This window comes from Tenrec ecaudatus, chromosome 9 (assembly GCF_050624435.1).
Source record: "Tenrec ecaudatus isolate mTenEca1 chromosome 9, mTenEca1.hap1, whole genome shotgun sequence".
In the NCBI taxonomy this organism is placed as follows: Eukaryota; Metazoa; Chordata; class Mammalia; order Afrosoricida; family Tenrecidae; genus Tenrec; species Tenrec ecaudatus.
In genome coordinates, this window is record NC_134538.1 from 7,690,736 (window position 1) to 7,709,214 (window position 18,479).

The following is an 18,479-nucleotide window of genomic DNA, read 5'->3' on the forward strand; positions in this document are numbered from 1 at the left end:
TTCGGTTCACATCTAAGCACTCAGCCTGCTACACCCCCAAAACCAGCAGTAGAAAATGGGTCTTCCCGAAAGATTCTTCTCACTCACACCCCGCCCCCACCCCATGCCCCACTATGGGGCCATTGTGTAGTGGCAGCACCACGATCCCTCTGGGAGTGGGTGCTGTCCTGGCTGGTGACTGTACATCATTCAAGATCACCTGGCTGCCCCACCTCACCTCCCTTCTGAGACTCAGCTCCTAGCAGGGAGGTACAGAGCTCAGGGGCAGCTAGCTAGGTGTTCAGGGACCTGGTGTGACCTTGGTTCACAGGTGTTTTTTTTTTTTTTTTGGCCACCTCATTAGGCACTGCCTCCTGGCAAAGTCAGATTTTATGCGCTTTAAAAAAATCCATTTGAATGAAAAAGCTTGAATAACTGGGATAGCCCCAGGATCAAGCTAATAAATACCTTCTTTCAAGCAAATGGGGTCTCTGGAGAGGTGGCAGACCCTACATGCGAGGCGAGGGGTGGGGTGGGGAGGAAGCAGGAAAAAAACAACTGAACACAAGGGGGAGCTTTCCTCCTGCAGGTAAGGGCCCAAGCATAGTCCTCCGTGACCCTCAGTCAGAGGATGCTCAGGCTCGATGAGTTTCACCTCTCAGCGAAGGAGAAATGTGTCATGAGAGATTAAGACAAAAGCAGGCAGCCTCCTATCTGAATAAGGAATCCTTCCCATTGAACTTCTCCCCCCACCCCCGGAATAATTAAAGTGCTTGATGAACTATTAAAACGTGTTCTAGTAACTGGAATTGCCTGAGTTTAAGCAAGGGCCCTCCTGGAACAAACCAAGGCGACCCAGACCAAAGGCCTGGAGCTGCCGGGTTCAGACAGATTATACCATCAAACAGAATCTCCCTGGGGGTCGTTTCCAAATTCATGTGTGACTCAGCTGCCAACGTGACTGTGGGGCTTCCTTCTTCCCGAAACCGTGAACCCTTAGAGTCTCTATCCCAGCCAAGGGAATGAAGCTTGTGCTCCAAGTGGACCCAAGAATCATTTCCCTGCTTCTTTATCACGGGCCTTGTTTCTGGTGTTTACCGATCTGAATTTCAAAAGAGCCCAAAGGAGCATTATGCTATCTGCCATAATGTATAATCAGCAAGGGGCTTTAAATGCTTCCCCCTCACAGAGGTGGAAGTGATGGTGTTGTTGACACCACTTTCTCCACAGCGCTCAGTGGCCAGGGCGAGGCTTGATGTGTCATGACGTGACCAACCAGGTCACGGCATGACCTTGTCCTGGGCGCGCGACACCAACAGAGGGCACCACACACCCTAGCACATTGGCCTTTACTCGTCTGTGTTTTATGAGAAGGGATTCTGAATACCCAAGGGGTTACATGAAGTTACACACCACGCACCTTCCTCTGTCTATACCCTTTGTAGTCATCTGATAGAGGATCTGAGGTAGTTAGTTGATTGTGCCCACCTGGCTGATAAACACATGTGGGGTTAATTGAAGGGCGGAAGGATAAATGGCTCGGTGAGCCTCGCCATCTTAGTTCTCAGGTCTCTTGCTTTGTGATGGTTGTACCAGGGTGCAGCTGCCTTAGCCAGTTCCCTGCTTCAGCTGGCAAGGCTCGCTTCCTGCAAGACATCCCCAAGGAGAAGCCACATGGACCTACCCCGATGCAGCCCTGGGTGCTGGAGCAGCCATGTGGAGACCCCTGCCAGTATTTAAGAAGTAGCGCTGAGATGCTTACACATTCACTGATTTGGCTTTCCTCCTGAAGTCGGCATCATTGCGTCTGTTTTGTGAGATAGAGGAGGACTTTGTGGATTGGTGTTGGACATATGGGTTAATGTTGGACTTGTGGGCTTGGGCAGCACTGGGTTGGGATGTTTTCTTGATGTGCACTTACCTTTTCTATAAAACTCTCTCTTATACATGAGTTTCTGTGGATTTGTTTCTCTAAAGTACCCAGACAAATACAGGGTCACAATGAATCAAGATCAACTCGATGACAGTGAATTTTGGTCTATATTTGTTAAGCAAACAGTAGGTTTACACATTACAGTCAATAAAGCACCCTAAGTACTTGTATGTGCTTTACAAAAAAAGTATATTTAACAAAGGGAAAATGTCCAACATGGCAACAAAGGCCTTAAATGTAAACATGCCTAAACATGTATTAAGGAGACTTAGGGGCACAGTGGGCTATTGCCCACATTAGCAGGCGCCATCCACCAGCTGCTCCTCGGGAGGAAGATTAAACGTCTGCTTGGTAAAAATGTTCAGCCTCGGAAACCCCAGGGAGCAGTTCTACTCTGTCCTGCGGGGCCTCTGTGATTTGGAATCAACTCGATGGCACAGGGTTTAAACATTTGTTTGAAATGACTTTTGTAAGAATATTAGACCATTCCGAGTATTTGAGAACCCTGTAACAATCAGCAACACACACGGAGATCAGTACACTTAAAGCAGGATACAAGCTTAGGAACTTTATGGATTTACAGTGGTTTCTGTATTTTGGTTGTCCGAAAATACATTGTATCTTTCTTCAAATTTTAAATATTTCAACAAAATCAATAAAAATTAAAAGTCAAATACTTTAGGTATAGAAATGATCGAATTATTATCATTTATGTTGACTATTCATTTGAATAACCTTAGGTGTGGTTTCTGTATTCTGTTGGTTCTCGTCCATATCTGTCTGTAGTTTTTATTTCTGTTTATTCCAGGAGTTGGTATCCTTGCTCCCCAGTGCTACTGTCACAAAAATATCAGAAAGTGGGTGCCATAAAGAACAACAATACACTGTCTGGTAGTGCTGGAAACCAGAGTTCAACGCAGAGTCTCACCCCGTTGATGCCTTCCAAGAGACAAAGTGTCTCCCCTCTCTCCCAGCGACAAGAGGCTCTCTCGGCCTGGCGTTCTATAGCTGCAGCTGCAGCCGCCTCTGTTGTGACCTAGTCGTTCTATCCTTGTCTTTCTGTCATTCAAAAGACACCTGTCTTGTCCCTGTGTCTTTCCTAAAACTACCGTGTCTGTGGGATTTGGGCCCCCACGCTACTCTGGGATGACCTCCTGTTCACAGGCAACCTCTTGAAGACCTGGTTTCCAAACGGTCACATCAAAAGGTCTCAGGGGATAAGATTTCAGCATAGCTTTGGGAGGGACACGATTCAACGCAGAATGAGTGCCTTGTGAAGGCCTGGAGAATTTTGCAAAAAGCCATTGCAAACCCCACAAGGTCTACAATCCAATTATTGTCGGGATTGAGAGATTGTTGGTTGAGAGATCGCATCTGGTTGCTCGGTCCATGGTGGTTCCCAGGCTCCTGTCACCTGGCTCAGTCCAGTCCCTAAATGAAGCCCTGTAATTATGCCAAAGGGCTCCGAAGTTCCTATCCGTCAGGTAGATTTTCATGTGAGACGTCGTGTCTTCCTCAGGAATGAAATAGGAAGTTTTGTACATCTGCCAGTTCCTGATTCATTGTGCCGTCATGTTGATTCATTGCATCTGTCTGTTCATGTTATTAAGAACTTATGTGGTCCCTATTATTATTTTATTCTAATTAGCCGGGCCACTTAGAGGTTCCATCTCCTAGGAGATGAGATGGCGCCTGTGTAATTAGCTCTCTTCTGTGAGACAGCTGGCTAATTCATCACCTTGGAACACACTGCTGTGCTCCCTTTCCACCTGTTGAACATGGGTACGGGCCAGTTCGTCCTGAACTTGGCACTGGGACCCTGTGTCTTATCTTTTCTTTTCGACTTTCACCAATGGAAACCAATACAGCCCATGCCTCCAACTATGATTACAGCAGAACCCTCTTCCCCTAACTTTAGCGGCTCACAGGCTATCTCTGTAATTCTTGCGCTATTTGGACATCACCAACCCTATTGTTGACACAACTTGAAATAACTTTAAATCTACTGACCTGTCTTAGCCTAGCCTCTTCTTAGTCTGTGGTTCTTACTGTTCATGCCCGCGAGCTAGCCTCCAGCTCATGGCCACCCCATGTTCAAGGGAATGAAACACAGACTGCTCTGAAATCGTCTCATGATCAGACTAGGGTGACCCATGGTGTAATCATTGGCTGGTTTTTTGAAATGAGGCTGCCAGTCCTTTCTTCCTAGTCTGTCTTGGGCTGGAAATGCCACTGAAACTTGTCCCATGCCACAGCAACACAGGGCTATGAACCAGGAATCGAGCCCAGAAGTCTTTCCCAAAGCAAGAATTCTGTCGAACTAGTGCCTCGCCCTCAGAGACTCTTATAGCCATACAAGCACACATGTAGCCTGTCTGTTATGGTTCACACTCTTGCTAAAAGCATGGCACAGCTATTAAAATGAGGAGGCTCTCCTCGTCCCCCTACGTTCCCCCACCTTGCAGATTAGGGAGGGTAACCACGGGAAGAGCCAAACACTACAAAAGAATCTTATAAAACTTTCCATTTTTATAGGCCCAGGGAAGTCTTGAGACCCAGGGCCTCAGAAAGACCCGTGTCCGTTCTATTGGTATTTAATGTGGTGCAGGACCTCTGCCATCCATCAACACTCACCTGGCCATGGGGGGGGAGAGGGGGGGGGCGACTGCCATCCATCAACACTCACATGGCCATGGGCATCCAGGCCATGGGGGGCTACTGCCAGCTTTTATTGGATGACCAGAAAAGACTTCCTGAGGAGGAACAGGGAGCATGCAGGGCACAGATCAGAAAAAGGAGGGGACCCCCAAATTCCCACCTGAGTGGGAAATGACCTTTGTGCACAAGAGATGCAGCTAGGCCTGATTTGGAACCAGGGCCTCGTAGGGGGCATGAGCAGATCCCCACGGAGCAGACCACAGAGCAGCATACAAAGTGTGGGCTTCCTTTCAGATGGGACGGGGGGCCCTCGTCATAAGGGGTTATGCAGAAAAAGGCTTTGACCCAATCCCCCAGGCTGTGGGACGGGACAGGACTCTCTGGGGAAACAGAAATGAAAACAAGGTGCTAGCCAGTCTTTCAGGTTGGCCCCTAACTGAGAGCTGCTGGAGGTTCCCCTAAGAGGTTGTCATGGAGGTGGTGAGAAGCGATTATGTTTGGGATAGAGCTCGTTTTGGGGAAACCACTGTTGAATGACAAGATATCGGTTCTGTCCTGAGCAAACAGCTGGATCCTGGTGTGGGTCACGAAGGGAAGGGGCCTTAGGAGCCGGAGGCGCTGAGCTGGAAGTACCTTGCATGTGTGACCTCGGCTTTTTCTCTCTTCACAGTGATCCCCAAGGTCACCAAGCACCTACTCTCTAACCCCGTGTTCACGTGCATCATCCTGGCCGCCTGCATGGAGATTGCAGTGGTGGCTGGCTTCGCTGCCTTCTTGGGGAAGTACCTGGAGCAGCAGTTTAACCTCACCACCTCTTCTGCCAACCAGCTACTTGGTGAGTCACTTCCTCATCCACCTGAGAGGACAGTGGGAGGCTGGGACGCAGAGCGTCTCTCAGGATTACTGAGTCTGCGCCATCAGTTTACACCTGGTCCTGACACAGAAGGAATTCCGTATTACTTGCTCGAGCTGGGTTTTGTCCAAGTGAAGCAAGTACAAACCACCCACAATAATAAAGAGTCAAAATACAATGCACACGTAGGAAACCATGCAGAGTATGGCAAGTCCATAGATTGGGTTAACCTGGAAAATCCAGGTCCAATATGATAAAGGAACAATCCCTGGATGGTAAGAGCACACTTATCCATTCACTGAAAGGTTGGGGGTTCGTGTTTACCCAGGGGCACATGAGAAGAAAGCCTTAGTGATCTACTTCCACAAAAGTACAGTACAATTCTACTCCAGCACATATGGGGTCACCAAGGGTCATAATTGGCTCAGTAGCTTTTTGGATTAAGGAAGAAAGGAATAAAGATGGATCTTGAAAGGTTCGAAAGTTTGGGTTAGGTATGGAAGAAAGCAAAATTCTTTTCTTTGCAGCATAAAATCGACAGCAACTATAGAGTTTCAAATTCATTTACTGCCCGCCCCTACTCATTCCTGTGCCCATGGCAGACATAACTAATCTATCCCTAAGTTCAGGCATGAGATTGCAATCCTGCTCAGTAAGAGACACCAGACCAAAACCAAAAACTCACTGCCATCAAATCGACTCTGACTCATAGTGACCCGATAGGACTGACCTGAACCTTTAGGGTAGAATTTCCCCCCATGGCTTTGATGACATTGTATCTCTTTATAGAAGCGGAAAGCCTTTTTGTCGCGCAGAGCGGCTGGTGTGGTTTCAACGGTTCTCGTGGTTAGCAGCCTAATGCATAACGCACGGCACCACCAGAGCCCCTTCGAAGCAACAGACAGCTGCTTCCAATTAGGTGTAGTTGGTGTGCTGAAGAAAACCAATCTCCTCCCATGAGAAACTGGGTCATTTATGCCATGCATGGAGAATGGTCTCTCAGCAGGTGGAGAGGGCAGGGCCAAAGTGGCTCCCAGGTTTCTGAACTGGACAGCTGATGGCACCATTGGTGAAAACTAGAAGAGATCAGATCTGTGTGGAGGGCTTGGCATGGAAAGTTGTGTAGCTTTTACAACTTTTTGTTGTGATTTTGGTGAACGTTTACGGAACAAGTAGATGTTCCACTCAGTAGTTCCTGCAGATTTTAATTCATGGCATTGATTGTAATCCCCACGGTGTAGCAGCAGAATATGAGATGCTGTGGAGAGCCCTCCGTCATATATTTGGTTGAAGGTCAAGAAAGAGGTCTGGATTACTAATATGAATCTGGTTACCATCAGCATGGGGAGGGCGGTTGATGTGGGAGTTGAAGTTATACCAGGAAAATGTATAGAATGAGCAAATAAAGGGCCAAGTACTGACCTTGAGGAAAGAGAGGCCAAACGCTCTGCAGAAAAGTTCCAGAAGCAATCCAGAGAGGGTAGGTTGTGGGAACTGGGGGAAGAGATGGTTCCTGGAATGAAGGAGGCATTGGCAATGGGAATGCCCATGCAAGGCGAGGCTGGCATTCCACAGTGAACTTTAACACCGGGAAGACCTTTGAGCCCATGCGAGGGAATGACAGAGGCGGTGGCCAGACTGCACTATAGTGCACAATTGAGGTCAAGGAAGGAGGAGGTATCGGCTGCAGGATCCTTTCCAGAATCTTAGCTGTGGAAGAGAGGCGAGAGAATAGCATGTCAGGACCAATGTGTAGGGGTACAGACTGCTAGGACAGAAAAGGCACTAACAGAATTTCAAGTGGAGGGGAAAGAGCCGGGAGAAGATGATTTGCAATATAGGTAGGGAGGGTAGGTGGACCCACCTGGCCTGGAATCGTATCTGTTCCCCAGAAAAGGAAGAGCCATGAATGTGGCTCCTGAGAGAGCGGCAACACCCCTGGGAGTGGGAAGGTGCTCCAGCCCTATAGACTGTATCTTCCCTGGAAACAAGGTCAATGTGTCCTCTGAGAGGGACAGGCAAGGTGAGATTTTCTGATTGTCCCCTGAGACACCTGGCAAGTTACAAAATGACTAAGGAACAAATTAGTAGGCGCAACCTCCCATGAGCCACCCCTCACTAAATGTCACCTAAAACCCCCACTGAGTAAGGAGCCCTAACAGCCACAGACTGATAGCCCCAAGTGTTGACAAGAACACAGTGCAACTGAAGCCCTCCTGCTCTGAGGGTGGGAATGTACAATGGGCAGTCGCTGCGGAAAATCCTCATAGGTAGAACTTCGTAAAGCTGGGCAGATGCCCATCGCTCTGTGGTCCATTTGCTCCACACCTGAGCGTAAACCCAACAGCACTGGGGGTTTCCGTCCACCAAATGGCATTGATCAGAATCTGCAGAGTAACTTCATGCAAAATCACTCCAAAATGAAAATCAGCCAGTTTCTCAGCAGCAGAGTAGGTCAAGGGACTGTTGTGGCCCAGCATGAAAAAGAAAGAACTTGGATAGAAGTCCCAAAGCCACAACACTGGGAGTGGGGAAAATCAGACACAAAAGAGCGACATGAATTTTTAACGTGGCAGAGGTTAGTCTAACAGTTTCCTTTGGGGAAACTGACCAGGAGGGGGCACCAAGGAGCTTCCGGGAGGGCAGTCCATGTTCTGTAGCTTGTTTATTTGCCTGTTGTTGTTGTTGTTTTTAACAATGGGAACAGAAATATATACAGATGCAAGTTTTTTTTCATGCCATTTGTATTAGTCTGGGTACTTTAGAGAAACAAATCCACAGAAACTCATGTATAAGAGAGAGATTTATATAAAGGGTAAGTGCACATCAAGAAAACATCCCAGCCCAGTGCTGCCCAAGCCCAGAAGTCCAACATTAGCCCATTTGTCCGACACCAGTCCACAAAATCCTCCTCCATCTCACAAAAGACACGCAATGATGCTGACTGCAGGAGGAAAGTCGGATCCGTGAACGTGTAAGCGTCTCAGCGCTGGCAGGGGTCTCCACATGGCTGCTCCAGCACCCAGGGCTGCATCAGGGTAGGTCCATGTGGCTTCTCCTTGGGGATGTCTTGCAGGAAGTGATTCTTGCCAGCTGAAGCAGGGAACTGGCTAAGGCAGCTGCACCCTAGTCCAACCATCACAAAGCAAGAGACCTGAGAACTAGAAAGGCAAGGCTCACCGAGCCATTTATCCCTCTGTCCTTCAATTAACCCCACATGTGTTTATCGGCCAGGTTGGCCCAATAAACTAACTCACCATTCTTTTAAGATCTGTGTGCTTTAGCATATATGCCTTAGTCTATGGCCCCTCCCCTGCCCATCAAACGGTTCCTGCCCGCCAGCTGCTCCCCAGGAGAACAATGCAGCTGTGTGCTCCCACAAAGATGCCAGCCTGAGAAGCCAGGACTCAGAGTCGACTCGACAACAGTGGGGTTTGGCTTGTTTGTTTGTTTTTAAAGGTTGCTCCCTGGGAATTGTTAGAGTAGAACAAGTGTTATTTATTTATTTATTTATTTATTTGCCTTCTGTGTTAATAACTCCTTTTCCACTATTTTCTGGTTATTTTCAAAATGCAATTGGCCCTTTAATACCTGCCTGACAGAGAGAGGGCAGGATGTATCTATTTTTTAATTAAAGTTTGATATATTTGCACAGCGGCTCTGTCTTCGGGGGCTCCGTTCTATTTCAGAACAGATTTCTAACTTTTCTATCGACAAACAGATCGATCGTGTGCGGGGCAGAAGGTCAAAAAAACAATCTCACCTCCCTGTACCAGCAGCTGGGCTGCCCTTGAGAGGCCTTCGTGCTGGGGGTGGGGTGCATCGCCACCACCCAGAGACAGCCCCTCATCCTTCCTGGGCTTTCACAGCAGGCTGCACACCTGGCCTCTCCCTGTGCCCCACCGTGGTGGGTGTCACCCCACAGTGAGTGTGCACTGGGGAGCTGTCTGCCAGGAGGGCTGCCCATGGACAACAAGGCGGTGGAGAAAGGCTTTGGAAGCAGAGTGAGAATCACCTGAGAGAATACTTCACCTGCAGGGCCTGTGAGGCCCCGGGGTACAGTTTGCACTAACCTGAAAAGGAGCCCACTGGTCACCCACTGGTTGTAAGTGGTTGGCTGTTAACTGGGACGTCAGCGACTCCAACCTTCGCTCGGTGAGAGGAAAGAATTGGCCATTTGCTCCCTTAAGGATGCTGACCTTGTCAACTGCAGGGCAGTTCTGTCCTGTGCTATCAGGTCTCTTTGAGTCAGGTCGTCAGTCCACCCAAAGGTATTGCAGAAGAAAGAGCTGGCGATCTGCCTGCATAAAGATGATGATAATGAGAACCCGGTGGGGCAGGTCTACTTTGTAGCACAGGATGCAGAATCTACCCCTGAGCACTGGGTTTGGATGAGGATTCAGTGACTAGCTGGGTCAGGATGAGGGAGGGGTGGGTGAGGTCGCTTTTTTTTTTTTAACAATTTATTAGGGGCTCATACAGCTCTTATCACTGTCCATACATATACATACATCAATTGTATAAAGACAAAAGGGCTCCATTTGCATAGCCTAGGGTAAGGAGGACAGAGTTTGGGGGTGTTCTCATACCAGCCTACAGTGTTAGGAAGGCATCCCCATGAGGGACTGGGGCAGGAGGCTGAGAGTAGCTGGGAGGGGGGCACCCAAAGCCTGTCATCACTATAGCTGCCGTCACCAGAAGTCACACTCCAGGTCTCTGGCAGGAAGGTAAACAGTTCAAGTCAGTTCCCTGGGTGTGGACCTGTTGTCACTGATGTTCAGTCACCTGGATTCAATCTGTCGCTGTTTGGGTCCTTCAGAAAATGATGCCGAGTACCCAGTCTGGACACCTCTCCATTCAGACAGAGCAAGGTGGTGCTGGGCTGAGCAGGCCAGAAAGGGTCGTTGTCCTTGGGGAAGATGCATCCTAGCAGGGGACGAGAGCGTAAGAAACACGGATACTAATATTAAACAAGACATCCTCAGATGATGGGGAGAGCCAGGAAGGCAGTAGAACAAGGCAAGAAACAATGAGTCTCAAAGAGTGGGACATGGGAGCCGCTATCAGCCAGGGGTCCGGACCAGCCAAATAAAGATTTAGGTCCAGACTGTCCCAAGAAGCAGGGACAGCAAGTGCAGAACCTGGGGCCTCGAGAAAGGAAAGGGAGCAAGCATGGCTGGCTGTAGCCTCCGTGGAAGAGGCATGAGGGAATGGGTCTATAATCGCTTTTACCCCAAGGGGGAGAAGGGCAGGCACCCTGCACAGATATCCAATAGCTGCAGACAGCACACAGGATAATTGAGACGCCGGGCACTGGTTTAAAATGGACCTGTGCTGTTTTCCTGCGGCATCCCTCCCCAGTGGCCTCTTCCTTTCCCTAACGGGCGCATTAATTTACACTCCTGTAGCATAGACTAGCCAATTGATGTAGTCTACTGACCTACAGGTCTGTTGATTGGCAAGGCGGAGGCTGCTGAGACGAGAACATCAGGCATCTCTAATCTACATTGTGAATGAATGGCGCCAGTCATGAGAAGCCAGGTTTCAGAAGAGAGCAAAACCAACTAGGAGATTGGAAGCCTTGGGTCCTTTGATCTTCCCAGAATTCCCTGAGTACCTGAGAGTCAGGACTAGCAGGATTATGTTCCTGCTGCCTTGTATAAGAGGCAGAAAATAAATATGTTTATGCCAGTTATTCCCCAAAGAGACACACAACATGCTGAGTTGATGCACGCTGCTTCCTTAGGAGGAGCAGAACTGGTTCAATCGCTGTCTTTACAGACTGCTGAGTTTTGGAACCCCTGGGAGAAATGACTACCAAGCCTGTCCACAGCACTCCCTCGCCTAATTAAAAGAAGGGAGCAAAGACCCAGACTCTTTTGAGTCCTCTTACCTATTGACCTCAAGAGCACACAGTATATCACTGGTTGATGACACTGACCTTCCAGTTCACCTGGCTTTGCCTCATCTTTATTGCCTCATCGCTTGTGTGAATTTTCTGTGATTGTGCAATGTCTTTGTGTGTGTGTGTGTGTGTGTGTATGTGTTGTTGTTGTTGTGCGGGGGATTAGACCAGCTATCCCGCATCAAACTGGGTTCGAACTGAGGCATGCGGATGAAAGGAAAAGAAAGAGCTATGTACAAGCATGGGATCAGGAGGACTCCAATCTCATGGACTGAAGTCTCCAGTGTATTTGAAGCTTGGTATATATACTCTTCTTAAGCAAGGGGATTGGTTACAAAACAAACATCAAAGAACTTAAACATTCCTAAACTCTTATCTATGCAAATGTTACTTAACTAGTCACAGTTTCTTTACCTTAGAATAATAAAAGCACTAGGTTCAAAAACAATCGCACGGATATGCAAGATTTAAAAGAGCCTCAAGGAGATCATAAATAACTGAGTTAGCTCTCAATGTTTTTAGCAGCAAAGTCACAAATAACAGTCATGTGGCAATGCTTTTGTCTGCAGAGACACAGAGGCGCAGGGGACTAAATAGTCACCCATTAGTAAACACCTTGATCAGCTGGATGCTTCCTACATTGTTGTTGTTGTTGTTTGAAGCGAACTTGTTTGTCACAAGACTCCAAATCCATTTCAGTTTAACTTTCCTCCTCTTTAAGCCACTCAGACCGCTGTGTAGGTCCGAGGGCTAAGGAATTTGGAGGGTGTGCAATGTCTTAGGCTGAGCTCTCTAGATAAATATGACCAGTGAAGCTTATCCATGCATGTGGAGAAGGATTCATCTCGTGAAATGACTCAGCAAGTTATCGCGGTGGCCAGATTCCAAACTCATGGGTCAGATGTCAGGCTGGAGGTTTCTCCTAAATCACGTAGCTACAGATGTTGATGGACTCAAGATTGGCAGGTCAAATGGCCACCTGCTGGCTGTGGAGGCAAATGGATGCGAGGTTGGCTGGTAAGAGGGCAAATGGCTAACTCCGGCTGTAGAGGCTGAAGAATCCCAGGATCAGTAGGCAGTAAGACAAGCAGCTGGCTCAAGTCCAAAGGGCCAGAAGTCAGATGATGATGATTCAAATGCCAGATCTTCATTCCAAAAAGCAGAACACTGCAAGAATATTCCTATTATTAGAAGCAGGTGACGCCCCTGAGGAAACTCCCTTTCAACTGATTGGCTGCTCTTGGTTGGTCTCACTTTGGAGGTTGTTACACCATATGTCAGCATGAGGGACAGCTACATTAGAACTGCCAAACCACGAGGATCATGGCCCAGTCTAGCTGACACGCAGCCTGAGCCATCAATCACAGTGACTCACTCAGCCTAATAGGTACATGTACCGAGGCTCGTTGTAACTGGTGTTTTATATGCCTACCTCCTGTCATTTTCTACAAGCTTATTAGGGCAAAAGTAAGATAGATAGATATATAGATAGATAGATGGATGGATAGATAGGTAGATAGGTAGATGAATAGGTAGATGGATAGGTAGATGGATGGATGGATGGATGGATGGATGGATGGATGGATGGATGGATGGATGGATAGATAGATAGATAGATAGATAGATAGATAGATAGATAGATAGATAGATAGATAGATAGATAGATGGATGGATAGATAGGTAGATAGGTAGATGAATAGGTAGATGGATAGGTAGATGGATGGATGGATCGATGGATGGATGGATGGATAGATAGATAGATAGATAGATGGATGGATAGATAGGTAGATAGGTAGATGAATAGGTAGATGGATAGGTAAATGGATGGATGGATGGATGGATGGATGGATGGATGGATAGATAGATAGATAGATAGATAGATAGATAGATAGATAGATAGATAGATAGATAGATAGATAGATAGATGGATGGATAGATAGGTAGATAGGTAGATGGATAGGTAGATGGATGGATGGATGGATGGATGGATGGATGGATGGATGGATAGATAGATAGATAGATAGATAGATAGATAGATAGATAGATAGATGGATGGATGGATAGATAGGTAGATAGGTAGATGAATAGGTAGATGGATAGGTAGATGGATGGATGGATGGATGGATGGATGGATGGATGGATAGATAGATAGATAGATAGATAGATAGATAGATAGATAGATAGATAGATGGATAGATAGGTAGATAGGTAGATGAATAGGTAGATGGATAGGTAGATGGATGGATGGATGGATGGATGGATAGATAGATAGATAGATAGATAGATAGATAGATAGATAGATAGATAGATAGATGAATGATGGGTGGAGAGAGATAAAGTAAGGTAGAAGGAAACCTGGTTGGCTGTCCTGGAGGCCTAGGGTGGTATGGTGGTACACTCGACTGCTAATGTAAAGGTTAGACTTTCATTTCCATCCAAAGATGGTATCTTAGAAGAAAGGCATGCTGATCCAGTTCTGAAAAACCAGTCTTTCACAATCTCGTTCGTTTGGATTCTCAGAGAGAAGCAAAACCAGTGGTGCGCGTGTGAACAGAGAAAGAGATTTATATTAAGAAATGGCTACCTGGTTGTAGCAGTTGTTAGGCCAGGCTGGTTCAAGTCTGTAGGTCCGATGTAAGCTGGAAGCTGCCCCTGACGCGTGTAGCTGCACAAACTGATGAACAAGAAGCAGGAGGACAAAGCAGGAGGGCCACAGATGGTGGATGCGGAGCTGAGTGAACCCGGGGTCGGCCAAACCCATTTGAAGTTGGCAGTCCACTGGTGGCTCCTGAGATCCACCGGCACTGTAACAGGAGGGGAACCAGACACAGGGTCCAAAACTCGAAGGAGCAAGAGGGAGCTTGAGTCTGCTCAGGGCCTCTCTTACACAATGGCCACACCCCACAGAGATGTCACCAAGCTAACATCTGATTGGTAGATTGGGCTAGACCCAGCTATGTGACGTTTGACATAAATTCTAACCATCGCGACAGTCCCCCGATCACAGTTCTACTTGGACACCCCACGGGGTTGCTATGAGCCAGAATCCAAGTGACAGCCATTGGGCAGAAATTGTCGTTTTCAGTCACCACTGATTTGATTCCAACTCATGGTGACCCATCTACGGAGAGTAGAATGACCCCATGGGATGTCCATAGCTGCAACCTTTCAGAATCAGATCACTAGACCTTTCTACTGAGAGTCTTCCAGTTGGGTTCAAACCTCCAGCCTTTGGCTTCATACACGAGTGCTGAACCATCTGTGCCCAAGGATTTGGACAGAGACTTGGCCTCCATCAAACACTCCAGTGCACTATGGAGTACTCTGGTTGATTGGTTCCTACTTGTGGTTGGTTCCTACTCACGCTCCTCCACTCTGCGCTTGTTCCAGGAATGACTGCGATTCCATGCGCCTGCCTGGGAATCTTCCTGGGCGGTCTCCTGGTGAAGAAGCTCAGCCTGTCTGCGCTCGGCGCCATTCGGATGGCCATGCTCGTGAACCTGGTGTCCACGGCTTGCTACGTGTCCTTCCTCTTCCTGGGATGTGACACGGGCCCTGTGGCTGGAGTCACTGCTCCCTACGGAAACAAGTAAGTTCCAGAAACGTCCGCCTCAGCCCCGTCCCGCCCTCACGGACACCAGCACTCCCTCCCAGGGGTTGGTGTGAGTGCCATCGGCTTTGTCCCCAGGGGCCATGACTGGAGGAGACCAGGCACAGCTGCATCTGACTCCCTGGGGGGAAGGATCGCGATGTCCCCAGGGACCGACCGACAGACAGGACCTTCTCCCAGAGCAGCCCGGAGTGCCCGGGGAGACAAAGTCGGGTGATGTTTGGCGCTGGGCATTAGGAAGCATGTAAATATAGAAAATGAAAATGAGTTTTATTTTCAAATTCAGCTTACTATAGAAGATGGAATGTTACCAGTCCCTTAAAATATCTGCTTGTGAAAAAAAAAAAATATATATATATATATATATATCCGCTTGTGATAGTGTAGGGGGTCCAGACGGAGGGAGCTGGGGAGTCCGCAGGAGGGAGGAAAAGAGGAAGAAAGGAAGTATTCATTCTTATGGTGCACATTATGTACGTCTGAGCAGCTGGCTCACCCGTCTGTGCCCCACTTCCTTATCTGTACACGCGAGGCCACGGCTGCACACGCTCCATGGGGCGAGACTGCGCATGGGTGCAGGGGCGCATGCCGTTCCTAGAACAGGGCCGGGCACAGCCACTGTCAGATCTCGGTGGTCTTCCTCCTCTGGATCACTGTGTAAGGGCGCCGGACCCTGGCAGGCTTGATTAAAAAGCCGCAAAGGTGAAGGAGACACCTGTCCATCTTGAGTCCGAGAAGATGCCCCCTCGCCCTTGCTTTCCTGTCAGCTCCCTTGTTCTAGGCTAGGGGGCTCTGCCTTTCATGATGCAGAAGACCATCTGAACCTCTCAGTGAGGTTGTCCGGCGTGAGTCCGTCACACGGCCCCTCGGTACGGAGGGCGGGCTAGGCACGGCCACATCGTAAGCTTTATAAAGAGCCTTGCTGTCTGCTGGGGATGGATAAGAGCAAGAGAAGGGCATGAATCGAATCCAGAAGGCAGATGGGAAGGTCAACTGAGGCTTCAGCAGCAGGACAGGCTCTACCAAGAGGGTGACCATGAGCTAAGATAAGCCCTGGCTGCCACCAGCCCAGAGGGCATGTTGGCCAAAGAACAAAAAAGGGGCCTCTTGCTCTGAGAAGACCCAGCTCCCTCTCCCTGCTCACCTGGTGCTCTCGGGCAGGGCACAACCTGCACAGCCCCTGGACACCACCCGGGCCAGTCCTTGTAGGCCAGCGAGGTTTCAAACAAAATGGTGAAGGAATGGGTACCAGGTCAGGACTCCACCGGCACAGGCATGAACGGGATGCTTCCTGCCCAGGCACAGAGGGGTGCTGATGGGAGGATCTGTTTGGATGACTCTGTCTGATGGGCTGCATCTCTCCGTTCTGTTCCAGCTCAGCGCCCGGCTCAGCCCTGGACCCCTACTCGCCCTGCAATAAGAACTGTGAATGCCAAACCGACTCCTTCACCCCAGTGTGCGGAGCCGATGGGATCACCTACCTGTCTGCCTGCTTTGCTGGCTGCAGCAGCACGGTACCAGTGATTTCCTGATGGGGAGGGGGTCAACAGGGGGCCCCCAGCAGCCAAAGTAGCTTCTTACAGCCCAAGGCCAGGGCCAGGGTTGAGAGGGAGCAACTGCGCATGCTCCATTCAGTGTTCTCCTGCCCCGGGCCATTTTCTGAGCATCAGCCCGTATCTGACAGAGAGCTTTGTCGCAGGGTGGAAAGACCAGCCAGCCGTTCAGTGTAACCACTGCCCAAATCAAGTGGCCGACTTTCCCAGGAACTTCATTCGCCGAATGACAGTGAAAAGTCACCTTCACACATGTACCAGGGAAGCTGTACGCATGGAGCCCGGGAGAAATATTTCAGTCCAAGGCACTCATAAAGGGTCTGGATGGAATGAGATGCCTCTAGAGGTGGCGAGCCTCCCCAGCACCAGAAGTATGACGACCATTTGTCAAGGCAGAATTCTCTCAAGCCTAAGACTCCCTGGCACTAACTTTGCCTCTGTCCTTACTCAATTCCCTCTACTTTTTCTTCCCAACTGGCTGCCACCCGCCTTTTCCTACTCCCTCAGCACACTTTTACGAATGTGCCTGTTATTGCCGCTCGTTCCTTCCTAGCATGCATTTTACAATGGAGAAGCCAGCCCGTGACATTCCGGGTGTTCTCTTCATAAAAACTGCGACTGAGTACCTGGCCCCTCCAGCACGTTGCTCCCACCTGAGCAGTGGCTCTTCTTGCACCTGTTCTTGCACTGCATTCAGATGATGCTGGTAAAGGGGTCCCATGCTCCTGCTTGGACTAACGCAGTAGCGACCGAATCAGCCTCCTGGCTCTGGGTGGGCCGCACAGGGTCTGTCTGCTACTCTGCAGTCAGAGTGCTTTCCTATCACGGCCAAAGAGAGGTCCCAAAGGTGCCCCATGTGTTACACAGTCCGTTACCAGCTAAAAAGTGGATGGGCAAATCCTCTCAGAGGCACCTTGGAAGAAAGGCCTGCTGGTCTCCCTCCTAAAAGCTCACAGCCTTGACACACATGTGCTCGGCAGCTCCCGGGCCTGCCCTGAGTCTGATTTGGTGTATGACAACTGGTTTGGGCTTTTTGGTATTCTCCCATCCAAGTAGGCACCAGGCCCGGCCCTGCTTAGCTTCTGAGATGAGACGAGGCCGGGCACATTCAGGGGGCATGACCGTAGACAGTGTTTTGGTATTCTTTTGGTTGTGGCGGGTGTTTTAAGGGGCACAGAAATCCTTGGGTGTCAGAATCAACTGGAAGGCAAATTCTTTTTTTTTTTTTTTAATGCTACTCTCTCAGCCAGACGATGAGAGGGTAGTCACCCTGCTTCAGCCTTTCTCTCCCACTCCCCTGCTTTTCGCTTGGGGCACTCAGCTTTGCTGAAACCCGTAGCCTCATGTTTTCCCCTTGGCGAGGTAATGGCTTTGGATCACTGACATTGCTGTTAGCAGCCCCAAGCTAAGCCCAGAAGGACCCGGTACATGCCGATGTGACCCAGGAATGGAAGGAAGAGGCCATGAAGGCTGAGTGGCTGCTTTCAGGGTGGATTTATTAATTTCCCCTCTTTCCACATCCAGTATTTTTTTTTCCCGGAGGGCGGGCGGAGGGGGTCACAATAATTTCCCTGCGGAGAAGAAAAAATGGATCATTTATTTTCATTTTCTAAGATTTTGTTTTCCCTTGTTTTTAATATTTAGATTCCTGGCCAGTTAATAACAGCCTTCTGTGGAGAAAATAAATCACCATTGGGGTTAGGGGGGGCATTTATAAAAAAATTAAATTATAAAGCACTTTCCTTATGTGAATCGAAATGATTTTTAAAAAAAGATGGGGCCTTGAGAACATTTAAAATTAAGCCACAGGCTATTATTTTTCATGACAACAATTTCATTAGCATTTTAGATACAAGACCGTGGTGATTATGAATGGGTCTCCATTCTTGTCCTGTCCCAGGAATGAAATGGACTCAAGCTAGACTGGTATCCTGAGACCAAGCCAGGCTTTCTTTCAGAGAATGCACTGAACAACAACAACAAAGAAA

At 48.6% G+C, this 18,479-nt stretch overlaps 1 protein-coding gene across 3 annotated transcripts in view; it reads left to right on the plus strand.

Moving 5' to 3' along the window:
- Nucleotides 1-18,479, plus strand: part of SLCO3A1 (solute carrier organic anion transporter family member 3A1) — a 311,681-nt gene that overhangs the window by 243,729 nt on the left and 49,473 nt on the right. For all 3 annotated transcript variants that reach the window (XM_075557876.1, XM_075557877.1, XM_075557875.1), the window contains exons 5-7: nt 5,241-5,405; nt 14,719-14,917; nt 16,314-16,452. In XM_075557876.1, the coding sequence (XP_075413991.1) occupies nt 5,241-5,405; nt 14,719-14,917; nt 16,314-16,452 (503 nt within the window). The remainder of the gene's footprint in view (nt 1-5,240; nt 5,406-14,718; nt 14,918-16,313; nt 16,453-18,479) is intronic.